Below are 23,962 nucleotides of genomic sequence, written 5' to 3' on the forward strand. Positions count from 1 at the left end.
CAGTCTTTTCAGAATCATTTGCTAACATACAATGAATTTCAGAGACCATCTTTTAAGAAAATGAATACCATACAATTTGTGTCCACCAGCCATTAGTCTTTCTTCTACTTTACCAAAGCTCAGGTCTAGCACTCTCCCCATTCTGCCACCTGAGCTCTGGACAGGCTGAACCCCTCCCCGGCTCCCCACTGCCCTTCTCCTGACTCCCAAGGTCCTTCCTGTGCTGCACAGTCCAGCTTCCATGTCTATTAGGTGAATGATTTTGCCAAATCTATGTAAACACTCTGTGTGAATGATTTTGTCAAATCTTTCTATGGCCCTCTCAGTTCAGGCACCAATAGTATTTTCCCGTCTTTCTTTTTTAAGGAATAGTTTATTGATTTTTAGAAAAAGAAAAAGGGAGAGGGGAAGAGAGAGAGAGAGAGAGAGACATTGATGTGAGAGAAACGTGGATTGCTGCTTCCTGCACGCCCCCTACTGGGGATCAAGCTCAATACCTGGGTATGTGCCCACTGGGAATCAAAATGACAACCTTTTGGTGCACGGGACGATGTGAACTAAATGAGCCACACGGGCCAGGGCAACAGTATTTTCTTTTTACAGAAGAGACTAAGGCTTAGAGAATGGATATGTGAGGCTAGAGGGGTGGAGCTAAGTCAAGCGCTTATAGTGGGGCTGGAGCCAGGAGCTCACCTCTCTGCAATGCTGTTCCCTCAGCAGGTCACGGAGGGTGCGGTTGGTCTCCTCAAATGTGCTCAGCTTTTGCAGGAGAAGTTCCTTCTGCCTCGTTAAGGTATTGATGTCCGTGCAAGTCATTTGTTTCTCCTGGAAGACAGCAAGCAGTCCTACATGATACAGGGAGAGAAGGGAAGAGCCAGCAGAGGCAGGCCACACAGGGGACTTAAGAGGTGCAGGTGCCAGGAAGCCAGGGAAAGAAGAGCTGGGGTGTATACAGGAATAAGGTGGTGAGGACAGGCTTCCTGGAGGTGTTGGACCTAGAAGGATGGGCAGGATCTGAGCCTGCTGACAATGACAAGTGGGGAAAGGGGCTGGGGAACTCAGTGTGGGCGAGTGCAGTAAGGGCAGGCTTCCTGGAGGAAGCATAGAAGGATGACACCTGGTGGCTGATACGGTAGTTGCAGGAATCAGATGGTGCAGGGATCACAGAAGACCCAGAGGGCCTGGCCACCAGAGGTCATCCTTGAGGGTCAGGCCCTAGACCTGAGTGAGGTTGGGGGCTAAGCGTTAAGTGTGCCCTCCCCCAGCCTGGAGATGTCATAAAGTTAGCCTGGTAACTGCATAAAGCCCCCACCCCAGCTTGTGGCTGCCTTCTCTCTGGGCCTAGTCCCAGGGCTAGGTTGCTTTGCCTGCCACCCACCGTCTTCAGCTTTCCGATGGTGTCCTTCAAGGCCATGACTTGCTTGGCAGCAGCAGCTCCATCCATTTCAGCCTCTACCAACTTGGACATGAGGCACTCCTTCTCCTGCTGGAGGTGTTTCTTCTGAAGCCTGGGGCCAGAAAGAATAGGGCTCTTTGAGGCCTCTTAGGCCCCTGCCGCCCGGAGCTCTGAGGCTCGCCTCACAATGCCCTGTGAGGCTCATCTCCTGGTCAAGGAACGGTGGGGGAGGGGGAAGAGATGGCTCTGGCCCAAGTGGCCTTCTTGAAAGACACCTGGGCACCAAAGCATGACTTCCATACCAGGTCACATTATGCCACCTGTAGCCCTGCTTGTCTTAGTCACTAGCATCACTCTGTCCCCGGCCACTGCCATGGCCTTGTAACCATCTTCAGATAAGCTTTTGAGCTGTCCCATTCACTCACCACACAGCAGCCAGGTCTGGTCACACCATCCCCTGCTTTGAAAACCCTTCCATGACTCCCAACTGCCCTCAATGCAAACTCCTCGAAGTGGCTGCTAAGAGCTAGCCCCTGCCAAACTCTGTGGCACACCTTGTCCTCTGCCCACTCACCCTCCTCATCTGGTCTGCTTTCCATTTCTCAGTCACAGAACCCTTCCATCTTGGGACCTTCACATGGGATGTTCCCCAGCATCCACCTGCCTAACTCCTAACCATCTACATGACTCCCCTTAAATGTCACTTTTTCCAGAAAGGCTTCCCTAACCCCCCAAGGGGGGGTCCTCTTTCCTCACACTGTGAATCAGGTAACTAAGGAGGAACTGAACTCCAGGGCAGGGCCAACTTACATGGTATAGTCCTTCTCCTCCTTGATGCGCTCGATGTTGTGCCTCAGCACCGTGTTCTCATGCTCGGTCTCAGCCAGCTCGTGGGCCACCTCCTCCAGCTCCTCCTTCCGCTCTTCCAAAAACCTTTTGGCCATCTGGCGCTCACCCTTTTGCATCTTGACCTGTGCATGGGCACACAGGCAGGGGCCACTGAAGGGTGGCCCCTCCTCCCTGCCACATCACTAGACGCATTGCTTTGGGCCAAATTAAGGGCACCTCTGAGTGAGACCTACATAGGCACTTGATGCTTTGGGATGAAATCTTAATTGTCACAGTGAGCTTGAGTGGCTTGCTGGTTGAGGACAGAGCCAGGATACAAATCGTGGTTCAACTGGAGGAAAGGTATGACAAAAAGGCCCCTGTGCTGTAGGGCACAGCGGAAGGAGGGACTGTTGCCAGGCAGCCAGCCCCAAGTTCTCCAGGAGGGCCTGAGGGCCCCAAGTGATGGGTGGAGAATTAAAGACACAGGCTACATTAGCAGTCAAGACCTGGATTTCACACCAGCAATGCCAACTTCTAGTTGGGGGCTGTGGTCTTCTAGGTTGTTTCTGATCCCATTGCCACATCCCACCCAAAGACACAGTCCAGCAATTGAGGACAAACTTCCTTCATCTCTTTGGAGCTTTGTTTTTTAGAAAATCTTTTGTGTAGCCCTGGCCTGTGTGGTTCAGTTAGCTGGGCATTATCCCGTGCACCGAAAGGTTGCCAGTTTGATTCTCAGTCAGGGAACATGCCTAGGTTGCAGGCTAGATCCCTGGCAGCAGCATGCAGGAGGCAGCCGATCGATGCTTCTCTCTCACATCAATGTTTCTCCATCTCCCTTTCCCTTTCTCTCTCTCTAAAAGTCAATGAAAAAATATCTTGTGTAAGATGGAAAGCAGAGGCCCCAGTGTCCTTGTCACTTCATTTTCAAAATGGGGACAATACTACTACCAGGTTCATTTACTATTGTAAAATATTAAAACAGGCCATCCATACAGAGCACCAAGCAAGGTCAGAGCCAGGACTGGGCTCAGTGCTTAATGGAGAGGGATCCCAGGTTGCAGCTACCTCTCCAGGGACATCTGAAGTTCTGGGCAGCTTGCTAAGAAGGGTGGGAGGCCTGCAGAGAGGCAGCTGGAAGTGCCCACCAGGAACGTACCTGGGCAATCTACATCCTCGGGGTACTAGCTATCCCAACCTCCCACATCTCTCACCTCAGATTTGAGACAACCAACTGCATTCATTAGACTGTCAATCTTCTTATCATAATGGTTCATTTTACAGTGACCTGAATCATCATCTTCTGTAGAGAGGTCACTTAACCGCATCACTGAGACCAGTTTTTCTGAAGATGGTGGCGTGATTTCCAGGCAATGAGGTGGATTCTGATGTAGAGGAGGGATGACACAAACTCACACAAGGCACAACCACAGCCATTAGCTCCACCACACCTAGTTGTCCAGTAAAGGCAGGAAGAACCACAACTGCTACAGAGCCAACCACAGGGGCCCCGGGGGGAAGAACATGCCATACCTACCTAATGGAACGTCACTTATCCTTGTTTAAATGTTTCCGCAGACTTTCTAACACAGAGATAGTGTTTAAAATAAAAAATATAGCAAAAATAGTAATTCCTAAAGTTGGCCAAAGTTTGGGGCAAGAGATGTTTTTATATACCTAGGGTAGACATGAAATCTGTCATAAGTCTTTTAAATAAATATGAATGCCTAATAGTGGATAGTTGGAAAGGCAACAAATCTTCTATAAAAGGTATTTTAAGGACAAATGAGGAACTTGAATATTCATCAGATAGTATATGACATTAAGAAATAAAGTTTTGCCCAGCTGGTATGGCTCAGTGGATTGAGCATCGTCCCATGGACTGAGAGATCAGGGTTTGATTCCCGGTCAGAGCACATGCCCAAGTCGTGGCCTTGATCCCCAGTAGGGGACATGCAGGAGGCAGCCGATGGATGTTTTTCACATCTATGTGAAGGGTTCACATACCCTTCCTCTCTGTAAAAAATTAATTAAAAAACACATTAAAGGGGAAAAAAGTTTTTAGGAGTAATCATTGCTATTTTGGTTATGTGAAAAATGTTATTAGAAATGCATACTGAATAATTTCGTATGGTATGATGACTGGAAAATATTTAAATACATCACCATAAAATTTAAAAAACAATGCATGCGTCCCTCAGAAAAGTGTATCAAAAGCTACATATGCTTTGCTTTTAAGACTTCAGAAATATTAGTATAATCTGGGGGTCCAGGATTTCCATGGGTTTTTGATAAATTGAACTTGACTCCTTCTATAAATTTATTCTGATGTATTAAGTAGGTTCATGTTCTCATTATTTGTACAGTTCTTTGCTCCCCTAAAGCTGACGCTGGCTGACCTTCTGGGTCCATTTCCAGGGAAAGAGAATGGTTATCAGAAGTAAAAGGAAGTGTACAATAAGGGTAAAACTGTTATATCAGAAAAGTAGGACTCATAGAGTACAATTTAAAAATGCACGTGCTGCCTGGCCAGTGTGGCTCAGTGGGTTGAGCATCGTCCCTCGGACTGAGAGGTGACGGTTTGATTCCTGGTCAGGACACATGCCTGGGTTGTGGGTTCAATGCCCAGTGCGAGGGGGGAAGGAGGCAGCCTACTGATATATTTCTCTCACATCGATGTTTCTCTCTCTCTCCCCCTTCCTCTCCCTTAAAAAAATCAATAAAAACTTATTTTAAAAATGCATGTTCCATTGGTTCAGCAATTCCATTTCTAGGGATTTATCAAGAACATGAATTAGTATTTAAATTAAAGACAAGGAGCCCTGGCCGGTTTGGCTCAGCGGTTAGAGTGTCGGCCTGTGGTACAGAGAGACCCGGGTTCAGTTCCCGCTAAGGGCACGTACCTCGGTTGCAGTTTGTCCCCGGCCCTGGTTGGTCGTGTGGGTGGCAACCACTCGATGTGTCCCTTCATGTCGATATTTCTCTCTCTCTCTCTTCCTCTCTCTCCCTCCCGCTCTGTCTGAACAAAAAATGCAAAAATGTCCTCGGGTGAGGATAAAATAAATAAATAAATAAAAATAAAGACAAGGATATAGATAACTGTATGGCAAGAGAGTATTAATTAAATACATAACAGTACAAATCTACACATAATGGAATGCCTTCAAAAAATAACGTGCGCCCTGGCCACTGTGGCTCAGTTGGTTGAGCAGTGTCCCATGTACCAAAAGGTTGCTGGTTTGACTCTTGGTCAGGGCACATACCCAAGTTGCAGTTCAGTCCCTGGTTGCAGGAGACAACCAATCAATGTTTCTCTCCCTTTCTCTTCCTCTCTCTCTAAAATCAATAGAAACATTAAAAAAAAAAATAGTAAAAGTATGTTTTAAAAAAATGGATGTTGCCCTGGCCGGTTTGGCTTAGCGGTTAGAGCGTCGGCCTGCGGTCCAGAGAGACCCGGGTTCGGTTCCCACTAAGGACATGTACTTCGGTTGCAGTTTGTCCCCAGCCCTGGTTGGTCGTGCGGGTGGCAGCCACTCGATGTGTCCCTTCACGTCGATGTTTCTCTCTCTCTCTCTCCCTCCCCTCTCTATCTGTACAAAAAATGGAAAAATGTCCTCGGGTGAGGATAAAAAAAAAAAAAGGATGTTGCCCTGGCTGGTTTGGCTCAGTGGTTAGAGCATCGGCCCATGGACCAGAGTCCAGGGTTCAGTTCCTGCTAGGGGCACGTACCTCAGTTGCAGTTTGTCCCAGGCCACAGTTGGGGTCGTGTGGGTGGCAACCACTCAATGTGTCTCTCTCACATCCATGTTTCTCTCTCTCATTGATATTCCTCTCTCTCTCTTCCTCCTTCTCCCTCCTGCTGTATCTGATGATAAATGCAAAAATGTCCTCAGGTGAGGATCAAAAAAATAAAAAAAAAAGGTTAATAGGAAAATATACAGATAGTATCATTATAATCAAGAGTAAAAGAATAAATAAAACTAAACAAAATCAAAGAAAAAAACTAGGCAGCCCTGCCCGGGTAGGTCAGTTGGTTGGAGCATCGTCCTGAGTACCAAGGGGTTGAGGGTTCAATTCCCAGTCAGGGCCCATACCTGGGTTGCGGGTTCGATCCCTGGTTGGGGCGTGTATGGGAGGCAACAGATCGGTATTTCTCTCTCACATTGATGATTCTCTCTCTTTCCCCCTTCCTTCCTCTCTAAAATCAATTAAAAAAAAACACAAAAAACTCTGAATAGGTATAGTGAAAAAGTACTAAAATACTAGTTTTGGGACAGTGATTACCCTTGGGGATGAAGTGATAGCAAAAGGACCAGAGGGGAGATTCTGGAGAAACTGATGATGTTTCTTGAGCTGAGTGATGGTTACACAGATATTTTATAAAAATACATCAAGCAACACACTTCTGATCTGTCCTTCCTGCACTTTTCAACAAAAAGTTTTTAAAACTTAATAGGAGCCACAGTAGAAGAATTACAGGTAATTTTCTATCTTTCTGTATTTTTAACTTTCCATAATAGAAATAGATCACTTAACAATAGAGAAAAAACCCAGATCATCTTTCTCCCAAAGCTAATCTTATGTATCAGAAGGGGCTTCAAAAATCAAACTAGAATCTCCACACGCACACAGCAGCTTCTGGGGCCCCTGTCCTGCCCCACCACAAATCTTCCTCCTAGGGCCTTGTCTTTCTGGTCCATAATGGAAAAGGCCAGGCTAGGGCCTCCTAGGAACATGGAGGGCCCCTGGAAGGTGGGAAGGGCTAGCCCAAGTAGCATGAAAGACAGCTACTGTTTGAGAGAGAACAAGTCATCTTCCTGGGCCCCTCCATTTCTGTATCCTGTGGCCCAGAACTGGAAGGGACATTGAGCTTTCCAGGGGAGATCATAGTCCCTAGCAACCCATGTCAACAGGAAGTCAATTTCCATAGCTGCATAACTTTGTTGCATACTAAGTCTCTTCACTTGTTTGAAAAGCATTTTAAATTATAAAATCTAGTATGTGTGTTATAGAGAAATGCAAGCACATCATTAAAAAAATAAACCATTAAAGCCTCCCATACTCCAAGGGTAATCACTGCTTAACACTTCTTGTATAGCTTCCCAGAAAATATTATGTACACACAAATATATCCATACACAGAGATGCACAAACGCCCTTTTCTGGACAAATTGAGCCATGCTCTACATGCTGTGTGGCTCTGTGATTTATTATCCTGTATAAATACTACCTCAACCTCTGTAATGGTTGCTTGGTATTCCACTGTATGGACGTATCAGTTTAAACAATACCCTCCTGACTGACATTTAGGTTGTTTCCAGTTTTTCTCTATTACAAACAATGCTGTAGCAAACATCCTTACACAGATCCCTGTACTCTTCTGTGACTTTTTAAGGACAACATTCCTAAATGTAAAACTAGAATCAATGTTTAGATAGATACTGCCAAGCTATCTCCAGAACAACTGAATCAGTTTCTTGATCCTCTCAAAACTGTCTGAAAAGATTCACCGATACTGCATATGCTTGCCAATACAACATATCTGTAATCTTTTCAACTTTTTCCCATTCAATAAATATGACAGCTTTTGTTTTTAAAATGTTGTTTTAGCCCTGGCTGGTCTGGCTCAGCGGTTAGAGCGTCGGCCTTCGGTCCAAAGAGACCCGGGTTCAGTTCCCACTAAGGGCATGTACCTTGGTTGCAGTTTGTCCCCGGCCCTGGTTGGGTCATGTGGGTGGCAACCACTCGATGTGTCCCTTTCACATCGATGTTTCTCTCTCCCTCCTCCTCTATGTGAACAAAAAATGGAAAAAAAAAAATGTCCTTGGGTGAGGATAAAAAAAATAAAAAATATTAAAATAAAATAAAATCTTGTTTTAAATTTACATTTCACTGCTCTGGCTGGCATGGCTCAGTGGTTAGAGCGTCAGCCTAAGGACCAAAGGGTCCCAGGTTTGATTCCCCACCCTGGTCGGGGTGTGTGCAGGAGGCAACCAATCGATGTGAGAGACACACTGATCTCTCCAAGTAGCTCTATCTCTCTCTATCCCTCCCTTCCACACTTTCTGAAAAATCAATGGAAAAAATATCCTCGGGTGAGGACTTAAGTTTTTTTAATTTACATTTCACCGAGGTCTCCACAGTAAAGAAATGTAAGACATCATTTGAATTCCAATCCTTGTACTTTATATATATACACTGGTCAGAATACTTTCCACTTATTCCCTAGAATACCCCACACTCTCTTAATCTCTTAGGGACAAATTGGTAAATCAGGGAGCAAAACCATGAGTATGATTATAAACTTTAGAATCATTTTATTTATTTCTAATTTTAGAAGTAATAAGCTTTCAGAAAAAAAAATGAAATTTTCAAAATAGATCAAGTTTTCATCATCTTAAAGTAGTCTCAAGTTCTTTATTTGTCCTAATAATGAGATCTTTGTCTAAAACATGACCAAAAGGCCTTATCTTATCATCTGAGTTTTTTCACTGCTATTGACTAGACTGGCACATCTGCCACACTGCAGGTGTAACCCCAGGGCAGAGTCTGGCATAAGTCTCAATAAACATATGTGGCATGAACTACTGCAGGGTGGATGGATAGGCAAAACATGTTGAGGTATGGCTAAAAAAAGATAACAATTCCCTAGGTATCTTGACAACTAAATCTGAAGGCAATATGTACCAGGAGATTATTCCAAAAGTGGCTTTGATGACATTGTGGAATATGTGCATGGTCTGATGGTGACTACCTCAAAAGAAGCCATGTATATTTAGTTACACTTCAGATACTATCACAGTACATGAGAAAAGACATGTGGCTCCTCACCTACAAATCACAGAGGTAAGAGTACAGCCCCCTAGAATGAGACCTCCCTTGAGTACTAACTCCAGCTCTGTGAGCCCTCAGGGGTCCAGGCCTGGATTTCCTCATCTGTACATCAGGAGAGCAGAACCTACCACATCTCCGTGTTGTGAAGACTAAAGAAGACTCACATACTTTCAGGGTTCAGCAAGGCTCTCAAATGGGACCTACTGGGATATCTCTAATAGCTACAGCCAACTCTGAATTATACAGAGTTTGAGGCACTAGATAGAACCTGACCAGTCCGAGAAAAGCCTGAACAAGAGTGAGCCTACCTCCCACTTGCATCCCACATGCCGTGTGGATGATTTTCCAGGGGGCATCCAAGGTACCTTGGTTTTCACCCGGACACTCCGCCGCACATTCACGGTGTCCCCCTTCATTCCGCGCTTATGAGATTTCTGTGGAAAGGGACAAACCCAGAGTCACTTCCCCACACAGCTGGCTGTGGCATCACTCTGATGACATCCATCTCCAACTTTGCAAGGGAGCCTCTTCTGACTAAGGCTATCGTTGCCATTTCTAGATGACAGTCCTGCCTACCTTCTAACCAGGCAACTGATCTCTGAAAGCCAAGTGCGTTCGTCTGTCAAACCTTTGGAGTTAGGAGCGCAAGGAGGCTGAGCTGAGAGGTGTCAGCCTGCTCCACAGCCTTCACCTCGCCCCACTGGCATGCTCCTACCTGGCTGCTGGTCGCTGCTGGTTTCGGGAGTTTTTTTATGTGGACGTGGACAGGGGTGTTCTCATCCACATGAACATGTAAAGGGGGAGTTGAAGAGCGGTCCTTCATAGTTCGCTTCTGGCAGGCCGAGGAAGACAACACAAAAAAGGTTGATCTGTGGATGAGTAAACTGGGCATAAAAAACAGAACTCACAGCCTCTGGGGGCCGCTGAAAGCCCAGCCACCAAGCGAGCAGGACAGCTACGAACTACTGCATGCAGGCAGGAACCAAGGCAGCAGTGCCACTCAGCAGGCTCCTGCAGAGATCCCAGCTGAAGACCACCAGAGATCCAATTCCAACCGAGAGCAGGGTCTACAAGACCCACAGGTTCTACAAGAGCCCAAACCCAGGCCCTAGGGTTCTCAGAGCTGGATCTCCATCCCAGCCTGCTAGAATGCAGAGCTCTTCCTTAGACTTAGTGTAGCGCAGCTGGGAAGCAGATGAATCCTCCTACACCACGATCTGTACTGGACATGCGCGTTAGCACAGCAAACACACAAAATGATGAGGGTGCAAAATAAATGAGGCAGCAGGCAGGTAAGAGATGATGAAAACAGAGAACTGGAGGAAATGCCAAGATGAGAAGGTTGTATAGATTCCAAAAATATATATAAGCAAGGCTAAATCCCAACTACATATCCTCACTCACCCTCAGTTCCTATCCCCTCCCCAATTTTATTTTCTTCTTCTTCTTCTTTATTGTTATTATTATTATTATATTTAAATGTGTTCTAAAAACTTTTGGAATTTGTCTGGAAGGATTAAGACAACCTCCTCACACTCAGCACCCTTACTACAAGCAAAAAAACCCAAAAACAACCAATCAATCAGCAAAATATGTATGAAGGCACCTAGCAAAGTGCCAGGCTACAGTCGTGCCAGCAGGGTAAGCTCCTGGAAAAGGTGTGCAGAAGCGTTTTCCACAGTGCTGCAGACCAAAGGGGTGTTCCGTGTACAGCTCACCTACCGTCACAGTCACACTGGGTGCACCACAAGCTGTCCTCAAGACCTTTTTCTGCGTGAGACTTGTTACTCCGTTCTTCCCACACGATGGAAACCTGCACCCAGGCACAAGAATCACATTATAAGCAGAAAATGAGGGTTCTTCTACTGCTCAGATCTCCCAAGATGATATACTACACATGGTGGGTAACAAGTTGACAGCTAGAATGACCAGTCCGGAATCACTTGGCTCACTTTACATGAGCACCAAACATGCATGGTGTGCCCAGCAGTGGGATGGAAACAGGGGCGATGGGCATTCAGAAAGCTGGCCTTTTAACCTGCCATCGCATCACAAGTATTGTGACCTTTTGCTGAAAAACCCAGATGTCATCCTGTCAGGTAACAAAACACTGGCAGCATGTGAGCAACAGCCAAGGTACTAGTTTGGCCAAGGTGAAAGGGCCCAGGACAGTGCCTGGAGCAGAGGTAGCTCTGGAGAAATACTCACTGAATGGCTGATGTAAAACGACAGAGCAAAAAGCTCAGAACAAAATTCCTGTGACTCAAATTTATAAAATCAACTACCAGGATGAAAAATTATTTCCCAAAATATCCCACCTATTACTTTTTAAGCTCCTAAGCAGGATTATTTTTGTTTTTGTTTTTTTAATACCATGTGTATATACATAAACATCCTATTATCAAACTTTCAAATGTAGCAAACATTTAATCTCTAAAATTTGGCAGTAATACATCCAAAAATTCCAGGATGATAAGGCACTTGAAAAGTTCATTTGATCCATCCCACTGACAGCCAAAATATGGCTTTGCCCTCCCCACAAATACCTGGGGAAAATAATGCAATATAGCCTTGGTTGGTGTGGCTCTGTGGTTAGAGCACTGGCCCATGCACCAAAGGGTCAAACGTCAACTAACTCCCAGTCAAGAGCACATACCTGGGTTGCAAGTTCGATCCCTGGCCCCAGTCGGAGTGCAAAAAATATCCTCAGGTGAGGATTAACAACAACAACAAAAGCAACATAAAAATTCTTGAGCCTTTTAGCATGCATTTTGCTGAGCTCTACTAATCATTTAGCCAAGGAATACCAAATCTGAGTAGACATTTCCCCCTCCTCACTTAGAACGTTTCTATTCACTTGAAGCCAGTAGATTTGGGTATCTCTCCCCGTCAGCGGCCTTCCATCAAACCACTTGGGTTCCATCAACACCTTGCTAACTGCCACATCCACCTCCTACATCACTGTCATTTATTTACACCTGGTCTCCTTTCAAAAAGATCTGAGCCTTGTACTCCACTGAGACAATAGTGACCCTATTTTGCTATCAGGAACTAGGACAACTGGGAAGAGAGGGAGGGGAGGAGCAGGGCAGAGCTGAAATTGTTTGCATGCTTCCTCCCCCCTCCTTCCCTTAAAAAGTGATTTCCAAATATTTTGGTCCAACTTTCAACACACTGAACAGAGAAGCTGAAAAGAGAAGCCTCCAGCAAGCCTGGTGTGGGGGCCCCTGACCACCTTTCCCTGCCCTCGGCAGAGGCGCCCCCCACATTGGCAGTACCTGGGGGAGCCGCCTGAGGATGAGGCAGACATGACTAGGCATCAAAGCCGCAAAGGTGGGCAATTGGGTCAGCAGGCTCTGCTCAGGGGGACTCAGAGGGGCTTGTCAATGAGAATCTCAGGGGCCGGGCATCAAACGTCCTCTCTGAGGGGAGGAGGGTGGAAGCTTTGGGGGTGGCAGTTGGATGATAACTTGGGAGGCGCTCCTCTCTACTGTCCAAGTCGCACAGCAACTGTCCTGCCAAAGTGGGGGGAGAGAGGAGAGGCTGAGCGACCTGCAGGGCGGAGGGTGGGCACTGATAAGAGAGTGTGGGGCGGAGCTCCCCTACCCAGGGAGGAACGGGAGGCGGAACCTTGAGGTAAAGGACCACCGAGCCCTGGCCCCACCCGGGAGAGGGTGGGGGGCCATCAGGAGGAAAACCTGAGGTGCTGGCTGGCGTTCGTGGAGGGTGGGAGAGAACCGCTAGGCCCCAAGTGGGCCCGAAAGGGCCGCTACCGGCGCACGGACCTGTGGGTGTGGGGGGATATTCGTTGCGGGGCCAGGGCAACAGTCTCCTAGGAGAAGGGGCGTTCCCGGCAGAATAGATGCCGGAGAGGACCAATAGTATTTGAAGGAGGAAAAAGGCGGAAGCGACGGGGGGCGGGACGCTCAGCCGCGAGTGGGTACCCTCAATGGAGGAGGGAAAGTGCTCTCGGTCGCATCAGCGGCCGCTGGGATCTAGTACACGAGTGAGAGCGGATTAGACGCCTGGCTGTTCAGGGAAGCGGAGCGAGACCCGAGCGGGTGAACCCGCTCCAGCGGGGTTGAGGTTACGGAGACGGTCCCCGGGGGGCAGCGCTGCGTACGAAGATCGGGCAAATAACTGCCGCGCCGAGGCCCCCGGGGAGGGAAGGGCGGACGAGGCGACGCCCACGGGCAGGCAAGAGGGCGGGGGCCAGTCTCCGCCAGCGGAGAGAAGGGACGACCACCCACCGGTGGGCAAGAGGGGACCAGTTTCTGCCCATAGAAAGGAGGGCGAAGCCCTGCCAGAGGGCAGCAGAGGAGCGAACCGAGCCCCGCCGGTCGGCGGCCAGTTAGCGGGAGGAGAGGGCCCGCGCCAGGGGGCGGGGCGGGGGCCAGATTCTGACGGGAGCGGGACTAGCGCGCCGGAGGGCTGCAGCTGGGGGCGACCCGAGGGTGGGGGGGCGGCGGGAAACGGCGACCCCGGCGGAGACCATCCCGCCCATGCGGACCGGCCCCGGCGGCGCTCGCGGCGCGCCCCGGAGCGCCCTAGGTCCCGCCTGCCGGCGGCCTCTCACCAGGAGCGACACGGCTGGGCCCAGAAACGCCTCCTTATGTAGTCGTTGAGGTCGGAGGCCAGGGTCGTGCCATGGAGACGCCGCGGCGGATGTAGTCCAACTCCGACGGCGGCTCCTCCCCGCTTCCGCCTCCTTTTCCGACACCCGGCCGGGAGCTCGCCCATTGGCCAGTTCAAACCCCCCGGTGAGCCTCTCGGGTTTCGCCATTTAGGCCCAGACCCTGGCGTCACAGAGATGCCCCGCCCCGCCTTAAGATCCGCCCACTTCCGGGCCACGCGGCCTGTCGCCAGGGAGACGTATGACGCCACCAGCAGGCCTTGCCCGGGCTGGTCCCAAGCTCTGGCCCTGCAAACCCCCTCCGCCATTTTTACCCTCCCTTTGGCCCTCCTGGAGTCCCAGAATTCAGAGGAGCACCACAAACTGCAACCTGCTCCACTTGATACGTTTTAGGAGGCGGGCACAGAACAAGTTAGTGGCCTGAGTTGCGCCCTGCTCCTGGGAATCCAGTCTTGCCTCTGATGTTGGTGCAGAGATGGGGCTGGCCTCTGCACACACCCAGACTCTCCCCTTCCCACGTCGGCTCTGCCTGTCCAGGCAGGAAGAACGGTCCGCGTTCCCCTTGCTCCTCAAGGCCCTCCTGAACACTGACTACTGTATGCCACTGTGTGTACAGACCTACTCTGATGAGGTTCTTGCTGGGCCACTGTCTTCTCAACTATGCTTCACTGTCAGCCAATCAATGGGGAGTTGTCACGTGGCTCACTGTTCTGCCCTGGATTCTGGGAGACTTAACATCCTCGGGGCCAACCCGGCTTCCAGTTCCTTGGCATGCTCATCTCCATGACCTTCCCCCTCACCTCAGCCATCACCCTCAGGGTCACACAACTTACCCACCTGAAATTTTATTTTATTTTTAAATTTTTATTTTTTTATTGCACACGTATATTTAACGAGTTTTACATAGAATGCTAAGAGCACTTCATATTTTATAGGACTTGAAACATGGACTTTCTATTAATCTTTATACCATAGCACAGCCAAACCTAACTCCTAAATAAATGCATTACAATTTGTTTAGAGTTTAAAGGCTTAATGGCAATAATGAGAGGAGGAAAAAGCATAAATCTTTTACATAACTGAATGAAAAATAAACGAAGAAATAGTCAATAAAATTTAATATGGCCTCATGCGCCCGGAAGGAGGTGGTGCCCAATTCAGAGGGGTAATTGCTATGTCCAGATAATCTCCTATCTGAAACTTATGCTACTGTAGGGTCATGGAATCATCAGTCCCCTTTCTCCTGGACATGGTGCTGCCAATCTCCTTGACCCGATAGCCAGGTCCGTAAAAACAATTGCAAAATTGAAGTGTGTGCCCTTCTTTCTAGCTTCTGGGTAGACTTCTTTTACTTAACTAGTCAGTTCTTTCAAGTTTGCATCCATCCAGGTGTAGATCTGCAGCTCGCTGGACGGCACGTTCCCGTGGGAGAACTCATCCATCTGGTGGTGGCGCCCGTTGTTGGTGGTGAAGACGCGCAGCAGCAGCGGGCACGTCTTTTCCCGGTCGATTGGTTTCTCGGGCTCCTTCTTAATTTCCTCCTGGGTGACACGCGACTCCACCGCCATCTTCCTCCACTGGCCAGGGAAAGGGTCGCTCTCCCCACCTGAAAGTTTAAATTCCAACTCCCCCCCTCTCCAAACAGAACCTGCGTTTCTGCCTTGCTCTCAGTCTAATGCCTTCCATATTAACTTTTCAATGTTACAGAGCAATCTACTCCCTTTGCCCTATTCATTTTCTCCTTGTTGAATAAACGATGGGACCCAATCCCTGTAACCCAACCATGTGAGGCTCTGCGAAGACCAAACCCACAAATTATTGCCTCCACCCTCAGCTGAACCCTTGCCACTGCCAGCAATTTTTCTATTTCTTCTCAGACCCCTTCCCTTCTCCATGGTGGCTTTTCCAAACCTTGCCTCTTCCCCTTCCCATACTCTAACTCTTCCTTTTCCTAAATAAAGCCATGCCCAGCTGGTGTGGCTCAGTGATTGAGCGTCAACCCATGCACCAAGACATGGCCAATTCAATTCCCAGTCAGGGCACATGCTCAGATTGTGGGCCCAATCCCCAGTGGGGGGCATGCAGGAGGCAGCCAATTGATGTTCTCTCTCATGGATGTTTCTCTCTCTCTCCTTTCCTCTTTCTAAAATCAAGTAAGAAAAAATATTAAAAAAAAAAAAAAAGATGGCCAAGGTATATTTAAAAAGAAAAATAAAGCCATCGAGTGGGATTTCTTCCAACTCCCACCTTCCCTCATCTTTGTCTTTCCCTACTGTTTTTTGTTTTTTTTTTTAATTCTTTATATAGTTTTAGAGAGAGAGAAAGGGGGAGGAAGGGAGAGATAGAAACATCAATGAGAGAGAACATCAATTGGCCGCCTCTGGCGTGCCCCTCACTGGGGATCAGGCCCACAACCTGGGCATGTGCCCTGACCAGGAATCGAACCGGCAACCTCTTGGTGCATGGGTCGATGCTCAACCACTAAGCTACACCAGACACTGGCCGGGCTCTTCCCCAACTCTTATGTCCTTCCTCTTCAGAGGAAGACATGTCCTTCATGCTGCCCAAGATAAAACTTCTTGCTTCCAGGCCTAGGTCAAACATCTCTGTAAACATCTCTTGCTAACCCCAAGACAGAATTGTTTGTCAGTGCTCCCACCTTCATTGAAGCAATAAATCCCTACTATGTGCTAAACCCAGTTAGAGGGATACTAGGCCAACACATCCCACAAGTCTGCACGAGGCCCACAGCTGACCACCATAATGGGACTAGATAATATGATTAAACCGTTTCTCTCCCCATCCACTGAAGGATTTTGTCTATGTGGTTTTGTTCCCTCCCCACCATCTGAGAAGGGTCCTTCCATGTCAGTGCAATTCCTTGGGACTTTTGTGGTAGAGAATCTGAGACAGGCAGGATTGAGAGGGGACACCCACACACACACTAGAGCTAGATCAGAAGAAGTCGAAGGGGAGAAAAACCAGGAACAAGGAGGTGTTGGGAAAAGGGTGCTGAAGAGAGGGCACAGGGACACCTGTAGTGTTTAAAGAATGTGGGATGGGGAAGAAAAGAGGAATTTTAAAAGTATAGCTGTGGTCTGGGTATCTGTACCTTTTGTGGTGTTTGAGAAATGTAACAACTTGAGTTATTCTGCTGTTTGAATTGCTGGACCGTGTTTTCTGAATGCAAACCACTCTGAACCTGACAAGCAATGGCCACTTTTTTTTAAAAAGTGGGGAATACTGATGAGCGCTTTGGGAAGCAAGCAGTTTCATGCACTGCTGGTAGGTTTAAAATCAATGCAATCTTTGGAAAATTGAGCAGTCTATATTCCAAAACCTTACATATCAGCATCCTCTTTGACCCAGAAATTTTACATCTAGGAATGTATTTTTGTTGTTGTTGTTCAGAGAGAGGGGGAGGGGGAGAGAGGAAGAGAGACAGTGAGAGGAACATCGATGTGAAAGGGACACATCGAGTGGTTGCCACCCGCACGACCAACCAGGGCCGGGGACAAACTGCAACCGAGGTACGTGCCCTTAGCGGGAACCGAACCCGGGTCTCTCTGAACCACAGGCCAACGCTCTAACTGCTAAGCCAAACCGGCCAGGGCCTAGGAATGTATTTTTACAGAATAATCAAGGAGATATGCAAAGATTTAAACCTTAAAGAGAAAGTTCTTTGGCATTGTTTTCTTCAATGTAAAAATTTTTTAATCCTCACCTGAGAATATGTTTCCATTTATCTTCAGATAGAGTGGGAGGGAGGGAGGAAGGGAGAGAGAGAGAGAGAGAGAGACAAACGTTGATGAGAGAGACACATTGATTGGTTGCCTCCTGCATGACCCCAACCAGGGCTGGGGACAAATGGAAACTGAGGTATATGCCCTTGGCCAGAATCAAACCTAGATCCTTGGTCTGCGGGCCGACACACTATCCACTGAGCCAAACCAGCCAGGGCTTTAATGTAATTTTTTAAATGACCCTTCCTGACCTTCCCAAGGGGAAGAGAGACTTAAGGAAAAGGGAGCAGGGAGTCTTCTCAAGCTTGCCTGAGGCCCAGGCAAAAAGAAACTTCCACATGGTACAGACTTGTGGACCAGGAAACTTTAAGGGGTTTGGAGCAAAATCTCATTAGTAATAGGCAATATACACGCCCCATGCATATGACTTCTCTCAGGAATCTGGTGTAAGGATGAGTGGTGTAGTTCAATTAAGAAGAGAGCGTAGTTGCCCCGCCAGTGTGGCTCAGTGGTTGAACATCAACCCATGCACCGAGGTTACCAGTTGGATTCCCGTCAGGGCACATGCCCAGGTTGTGGGCCTGATCCCCAGTGGGGGGCATGCAGGAGGCGGCCAATCGATGTTCGCTCTCATTGATCTTTCTTTCCTCCCTTCCTCCCTTCCTCCCTTCCTTCCTTTCTTTCTTTTTATCCATTTATCTTTAGATAGACCAGGAAGAAGAGAGGGGGGAAGAGAGAGACACACATCGACTGGTTGCCACCCACACGACCCCGAGTTGTCGTGAAAACCACAACCAAGGTATGTGCCCTTAGTGGAAACTGAACCTGGGACTCGCTGGTACGCGGGCCAACGCTCTAACCGCTGAGCCAAACTGGCCAGGGCTCTCATCGATGTTTCTCTCTCTCCCTCTCCCTCTAAAACCAATAAAGAAAAACTTTTGTTTTTAAATTCATGGAGAAAAAGACTGCACATTTTGGTGGAGTGTACATGAGTATTTCATTGTTCTTATATACAGGGTGTCCCCCAAAAATGTATACAGGGTGCCTATAGATTCTATTATATTTTTTAAATGAAATGTATTTTAATAAACACTGGCTTTATAATTATTTAAAGTTGTGTATACATTTTTTGGGACACCCTATATTCTTTTTGGTACTTAAAAATTTTTGTTTACTGTGAACTATACATTCAAAAGAGTATACGTAATGTGTGTTGGTTTGCTAGGGCTGCCATAACGAAGCACCACAAACGGAGTGACCTAGACAATGGAAACGTTCAGCAGGGCTATGCTCCCTCGGAAGGTGCCGGGGAAGGATCAGCCCCAGGCCTCTCTCCTGGCTTCTAGTACTTTCTTGGTAGCAGAACTTCACTCTACACATTGTACTGTCCCTGTGTGCCTGTCTCGAGTGCAAATTTCCCCTTTTTATTTATTTATTGATTTGGAGAGAGAGAGAAACATTGATTTGTTGTTCCACTTATTTATGCATTCACTGGTTGATTCTTGTATGTGCCCTGACTAGAGACTGAACCCACAACCTTGGCATATCAGGACAGTGCTCTAACCAATTGAGCTACCCAGCCAGGGCCAAATTTCCCCTTATTGTAAGGACACCAGTTATACTGAATTAGGAGCTCACACTATTCTAATATGACCTCATCTTAACTAATTACATGTACAATGACCCTATTTCCAAATAAGGTCATATCCTGATGTTGTAGGGGTTAGGACTTCAACATCTATACTGTGGGGGACACAACTCAGCCCATACCATAGTGCAGATATTCAGTTTAAAGATATATAAGCAACCCTGACCGGTTTTGCTCAGTGGTTAGAGAATCGGCCCACAGACCAATGAGTCACGGGTTCGATTCCAGTCAAGGGCACATACCTCGGTTGCAGTTCACCCATGGCCCCGGTCAGAGTCGTGTGATGTGTCCCACTCACATTGACGTTTTTCTCTCTCCCTCCCCTCCCTCCCTCCCTCCCTCCCCTCCCTCCCTCCCTCCCCTCCCTCCCTCCCACTCTATCTGGAGATAAATAGAAAAATATCCTCAGGTAAGGATTTAAAAAAAGATGTATAATAAAACAGAAACTAATGGGGCCACAGCCCCACTTAAGAAATAAAAGAGATGAACATTTTTTAAACCAGAAGACACTATCTCAAAATGCTAACACTGGCAATTTTCTTTTTTTCATGAACGTAGGCTTCTCTTGTTAGTTAGAGCCATGGGTGAAGGAAGAGCCGCATCCCCAGGGCCCAGCCCTCCTGCAGCTCTGTCCTCCAGCTCAGGCTCCAGCCTTTCCATTTGCCCAAAGGCCCGGTTACTGGTTATTTCCATCCAGGAGCACCTCCTCCAGGGACCTGATGCAACTACCACAGCACTGCCCTGGGGAGGAGTCTGAGCTCTACAGTGGGTCTGGCTTTTTCTTTCAGGTCACTAGAGGGATTTCAAGTACTGGATGCAGCTGGAAGAGAAAATTCTCGTGGGCCCTATCAAGGTTTGGCTCCTCTTGGACTCAGACCAGCCACTTACTAGCCCCGCCTCTGAGGTTGGATGGATGCTGGGCTCAGCTGAGAGTCCTGGTTCTCCTTTACGCAAACCAGCGGTTTCCCAGCTGTGGTCCTTGCACCAGCAGCATCAGCATCACCAGGGAACCTGTTAGAAAGGCAAACTCTTGGACCCCACCCCAGACCCGCTGAACTGGAAACTCTGGGGGTGGGGCCCCACAATCTGCTTTAAGTTCTCCAGTTTGAGAACCACTTCCCAGACCACGAGGAGGCATTTTGGAGGGCAAATCTTGTGCCCCTTCACTTTGCAGAGGGGGAAAATGAAGCATTTTACAGAGAGGAGAAGGACCTGGCTCAAGTGGCACAGACAAGTAAGTGGCAATTAAGGTGGAACTGGAAGTTAGGTCATCTGTTTCCAAAATCCCCCACTCTTTGTTCTGACTCAGGCAGACCTCCCAAGTCCACCCTGACTCACTCTGTCAATGGAAGGACACCGTGATGCTAGCGACCATCAATGCAGCACTCCCTCTGTGCCAGGCACCTTGCTGCCTGCATTCGCTCATGATCCTCACTAACTCAGTGAGATGGGCATGAAGGCTAACCCCATTTTACAGAGCAGGGAACTGAGGCTAGAGAAAGTTCAGGACATTTGCTCAAGGTCACAGAGACAGAATTCAAGCCAGCTTTCTCTGCCCCCAGGGCCCATGCTGTGGTTAACAATACCACACCAAGTTGGCAGAGACCGCCACCTCCAGGGAGGGCTCTTCTCCAGTATCTACAATTCAGTTGAGAAACCAGAAAGGGGACAAAAACTCCCCGAACAGGCAAAACTATTGGCAAACAACCGGTGCCCAAAAGCTACTGCCATCTACTCATCCGAAAGCCCCTTGTCTCTTGTTTGCACACAATTGTACTGACCTGGGGTGGGGGGCAGAGCAGATGAGCAGCCGTCCACCAGCGGGGAGGTTAGTAAACACGGTTCTTGCCCATTGACCCCATCCACGCTTTCTCCGTCATTTGTGCCACAGGGCAAGGCTCCCCAACCTTCCTCGCAGCAGGGCACACGCAGAAAACCCAAATATCTGCACAGCCTCTGAGCGGTCTGGAGGGTATTGGGGGATATTTGGAAGTCTTGATGAAAATTTCATAACACACATTCCTCGTAATATATATTCAGGTTAGAAACTATAGTATTAGGGATGATATTAAGGTTCAGTTTTGTATAAAACTTCCAAATAAAACATGACGCTGGATAAAAAGGAAGACAGTGCAAAAGGCCATGTACTGTATGATTCCATCCATTTGACAGTTTGAAAAAGGCAAACCCATAGGGACAGAAGACAGATCAGTGGTTTGCAGGGGCTGGAGTGGGAGGAGGGAGCTGACTGCAGAATGGCACAGGGGAACTGAGGGGAAGACGTTTTATAATTACAGACACTCCAGACCTGCATTGCAGTGGTGGTTACATGACTGTTCACAATGCCAAAAATCAGCAAAGGAAATTTTACTGTATGTAGATTGAAAAGTAGCTCCCAAACCCATCATCTCCTCAGAATGACCTGGGGTGGTCTATTCAAAACCAGTCCGGCTTCACCAACAACCTACTGAATCAGTAGGGGAGAGGCAGGGGAGGCAGGGGAGGCAGGAATCTGCATTTTCACAAGCCCCCAGGTCAGCGGTGGTGGAGTGTGTGGTTTGAGGCCAGGACTTCTGGATCAGGATGGGATTCCAAGCTTCTAGCTCCAGGCCAGACTTGAACCCGAGTTCCAGGCTCAAGTACCAACCTGTCTCAAACTTAGTACATCTGAAAGTGACCTCCTGCCCTGGCCAGTTTGGCTCAGCGGTTAGAGTACCAGCCCGTGGAGCAAAGAGTTGCGGGTTTGATTCCAGCCAAGGGCATATACCTTAGTTTCGGTTCATCCCCAGCCCTGGCTGGGGTTGTGTGGGAGGCAGCCAATTGATGTGTCTCTCTCACATTGATGTCCCCCCCCCCCAACTCTATCTGAAGATATTTGGAAAAATATCCTCGGGTAAGGATTAAAAAAAAATTTTTTTTAATAAAAAATAATGACCTCCTGACCTGCCCCCAAACCCGCCCATAGTCTTCATTTCAATTCATGGCAGTCCCGTTGCCCAGTAATTCTGCCAAAAGCTTTGGCATCATCCCCAATTCCTCTCCTGCTCTTTCTCCCTCTTTCTTCAGTTGTCGTTTAGTTTTTATTTCATAATTATATACTTAACTCTTCAGTCTAGCTAGACTTGGAAGGGGACAAGGACAACATGGAACCCAAACCACCACAGCGAGAGCGAAGATGACAGGATGTCGTGTGCAGGGGGAGCGGGGTGTGCCCCGGGCGATGGAAGGGGTGGTCTGGTGGTGAAGATACAACAAGTCCATGTTAGCATTGTCCACCGCCAGAGTGGTGACCTGCTACTGGTCTTGTCACTCCTGAACCCAAGGTGCCCCACGGCTCCCACAGTACTGCCCTTCTCACCTTGCAAAGGCCACATGCTGGCCACGCAACCACTCGGTCCTGGCAGCGCTGATGAGTAACTGGAACTGTTTGCGTTGGTCCCGCTTTTGCCATGGACAAGATGCCATGCGCTTCGGGATGAAATTCTCATCATCCTACTTCTCCCCGTGGAGGGACTTGCTGCCACTGCCATTATGGTGTGTGAAGTCACCACCTTGGCACATGAGCCCCAGAATAAGTCTGAAAGCAGGGATCTTCATGGCCAAATCATGTCTCCCCAGTGCTCAGAGAGGAAAGTTTTCTGCTGTCTTTGGAACTTTGTCTGCAAAGAGCTCGAAGGAGACGAGGCCCGAGGGCTCGCCAGCAGTGTCCAAGAACGCGGTGGGGTCGGCCCCAGCTAGGGCAGCTCCTGGGGCGGTGGCTTTGGTGCCTGTAAAACCTCCTCTTCTCTGGAAAGTCTGTGGGCTTTACCTTCTCATCACCCTCTGTCAACAGCCTGGTGTGAGGGGCCATCATCATGTCTCGCCTAGGTTATTTGAATGGGTTCCTAACTGGTGTCCCTATTTATACCCTGAACCACCCTACATTTCATTCTCAGTACAGTAGCCAGGGGGATCATGTTAAAATATGTCATTTCTCAGTCTGAAACCCTTCAGGGGCTCCTTATCTCAGAGTAAAAGCTAAAGTGGCCTCCAGGGTCCTCTCTGCTCTGGCCTTGACCTTGGATCCATAACCTCCAGACCTTGGCTCCTCCTTGCTCACTCTGCTCCAGCCACAGTGGCCTCCCTGCTGTTGTTTTTTTTTTTTTTTTAATCCTCACCCGAGGATATTTTTCCATTTTTTGTACAGATAGAGTGGGAGGGAGAGAGAGGGAAACATCGACGTGAAGGGACACATCGAGTGGCTGCCACCCGCACGACCAACCAGGGCCGGGGACAAACTGCAACCGAGGTACATGCCCTTAGCGGGAACCGAACCCGGGTCTCTCCGGACCGCAGGCCGATGCTCTAACCGCTGAGCCAAACCGGCCAGGGCCCTGCTGTCTTTTGAACCTGCCAGTCCTGCTCCTGCCTCAGGACCTTTGTACATGCTGCTCCCTCGGCCTGGAATGGCCTTCTTTCAGATTTCCCATAGCCTGCCCCCTCACCTCCAAGTCCTTGTTCAGGTGGTAACTTCTCAGATCATTCTTGACATTCCTCCCTCATCTTTCTCCACAGCACTTACCCTCTAATATTTACTTATTTCTGTCTACCTCCCTCACTAGAATGTGAGCTCCACGAGGCATCTCTCCCTTTCTCTCTCTCTGAAATCAATGAAAACATTAAAAAAAAAAAAAAAAAAAAAAGATGAAGTCAAGGGGCTGCCACGGGAGAGGGGCTCCTCTGAAGAAAGAAACCTAGAGCTGCCTGTGCCATGGTCCTGTGCTGGGGAGCCACGGCAGCCACCTTCCACCCCTCCAGCTGCCGAGTGCAGCTACTGAGACAGCTGCGAGGCCCAGAAGCCTGACTCTGAAGGGTAAGGGGTGGGGCAGGCAGAGAAA

General features: G+C 48.4%; 1 protein-coding gene and 1 pseudogene across 6 annotated transcripts in view; both read right to left on the minus strand.

Moving 5' to 3' along the window:
• The window catches only part of ODF2 (outer dense fiber of sperm tails 2), a 37,619-nt gene extending 23,739 nt beyond the window's left edge, over positions 1-13,880 (minus strand). Inside the window, exons 1-8 of one of the 6 annotated variants that reach the window (XM_036260689.1) lie at positions 13,638-13,801; positions 10,784-10,874; positions 9,777-9,893; positions 9,427-9,495; positions 3,442-3,612; positions 2,207-2,367; positions 1,379-1,508; positions 694-825 (exon numbers count right to left, since the gene is read on the minus strand). In XM_036260689.1, coding sequence (XP_036116582.1) covers positions 694-825; positions 1,379-1,508; positions 2,207-2,367; positions 3,442-3,612; positions 9,427-9,495; positions 9,777-9,893; positions 10,784-10,874; positions 13,638-13,801 — 1,035 coding nt within the window. Of the gene's footprint in view, positions 1-693; positions 826-1,378; positions 1,509-2,206; positions 2,368-3,441; positions 3,613-9,369; positions 9,496-9,776; positions 9,931-10,783; positions 10,875-13,637 lie in introns of all 6 variants that reach the window. The other 5 variants (XM_036260693.1, XM_036260687.1, XM_036260692.1 and 2 more) reach the window with 5 other exon arrangements.
• An 879-nt stretch (positions 13,881-14,759) lies between these two features.
• On the minus strand, positions 14,760-15,274 carry LOC118630174 (annotated as a pseudogene).
• Between the last annotated feature and the right edge of the window lie 8,688 nt (positions 15,275-23,962).

Source organism: Molossus molossus, unplaced genomic scaffold, assembly GCF_014108415.1.
Source record: "Molossus molossus isolate mMolMol1 unplaced genomic scaffold, mMolMol1.p scaffold_m16_p_14, whole genome shotgun sequence".
Lineage (NCBI taxonomy): Eukaryota > Metazoa > Chordata > Mammalia > Chiroptera > Molossidae > Molossus > Molossus molossus.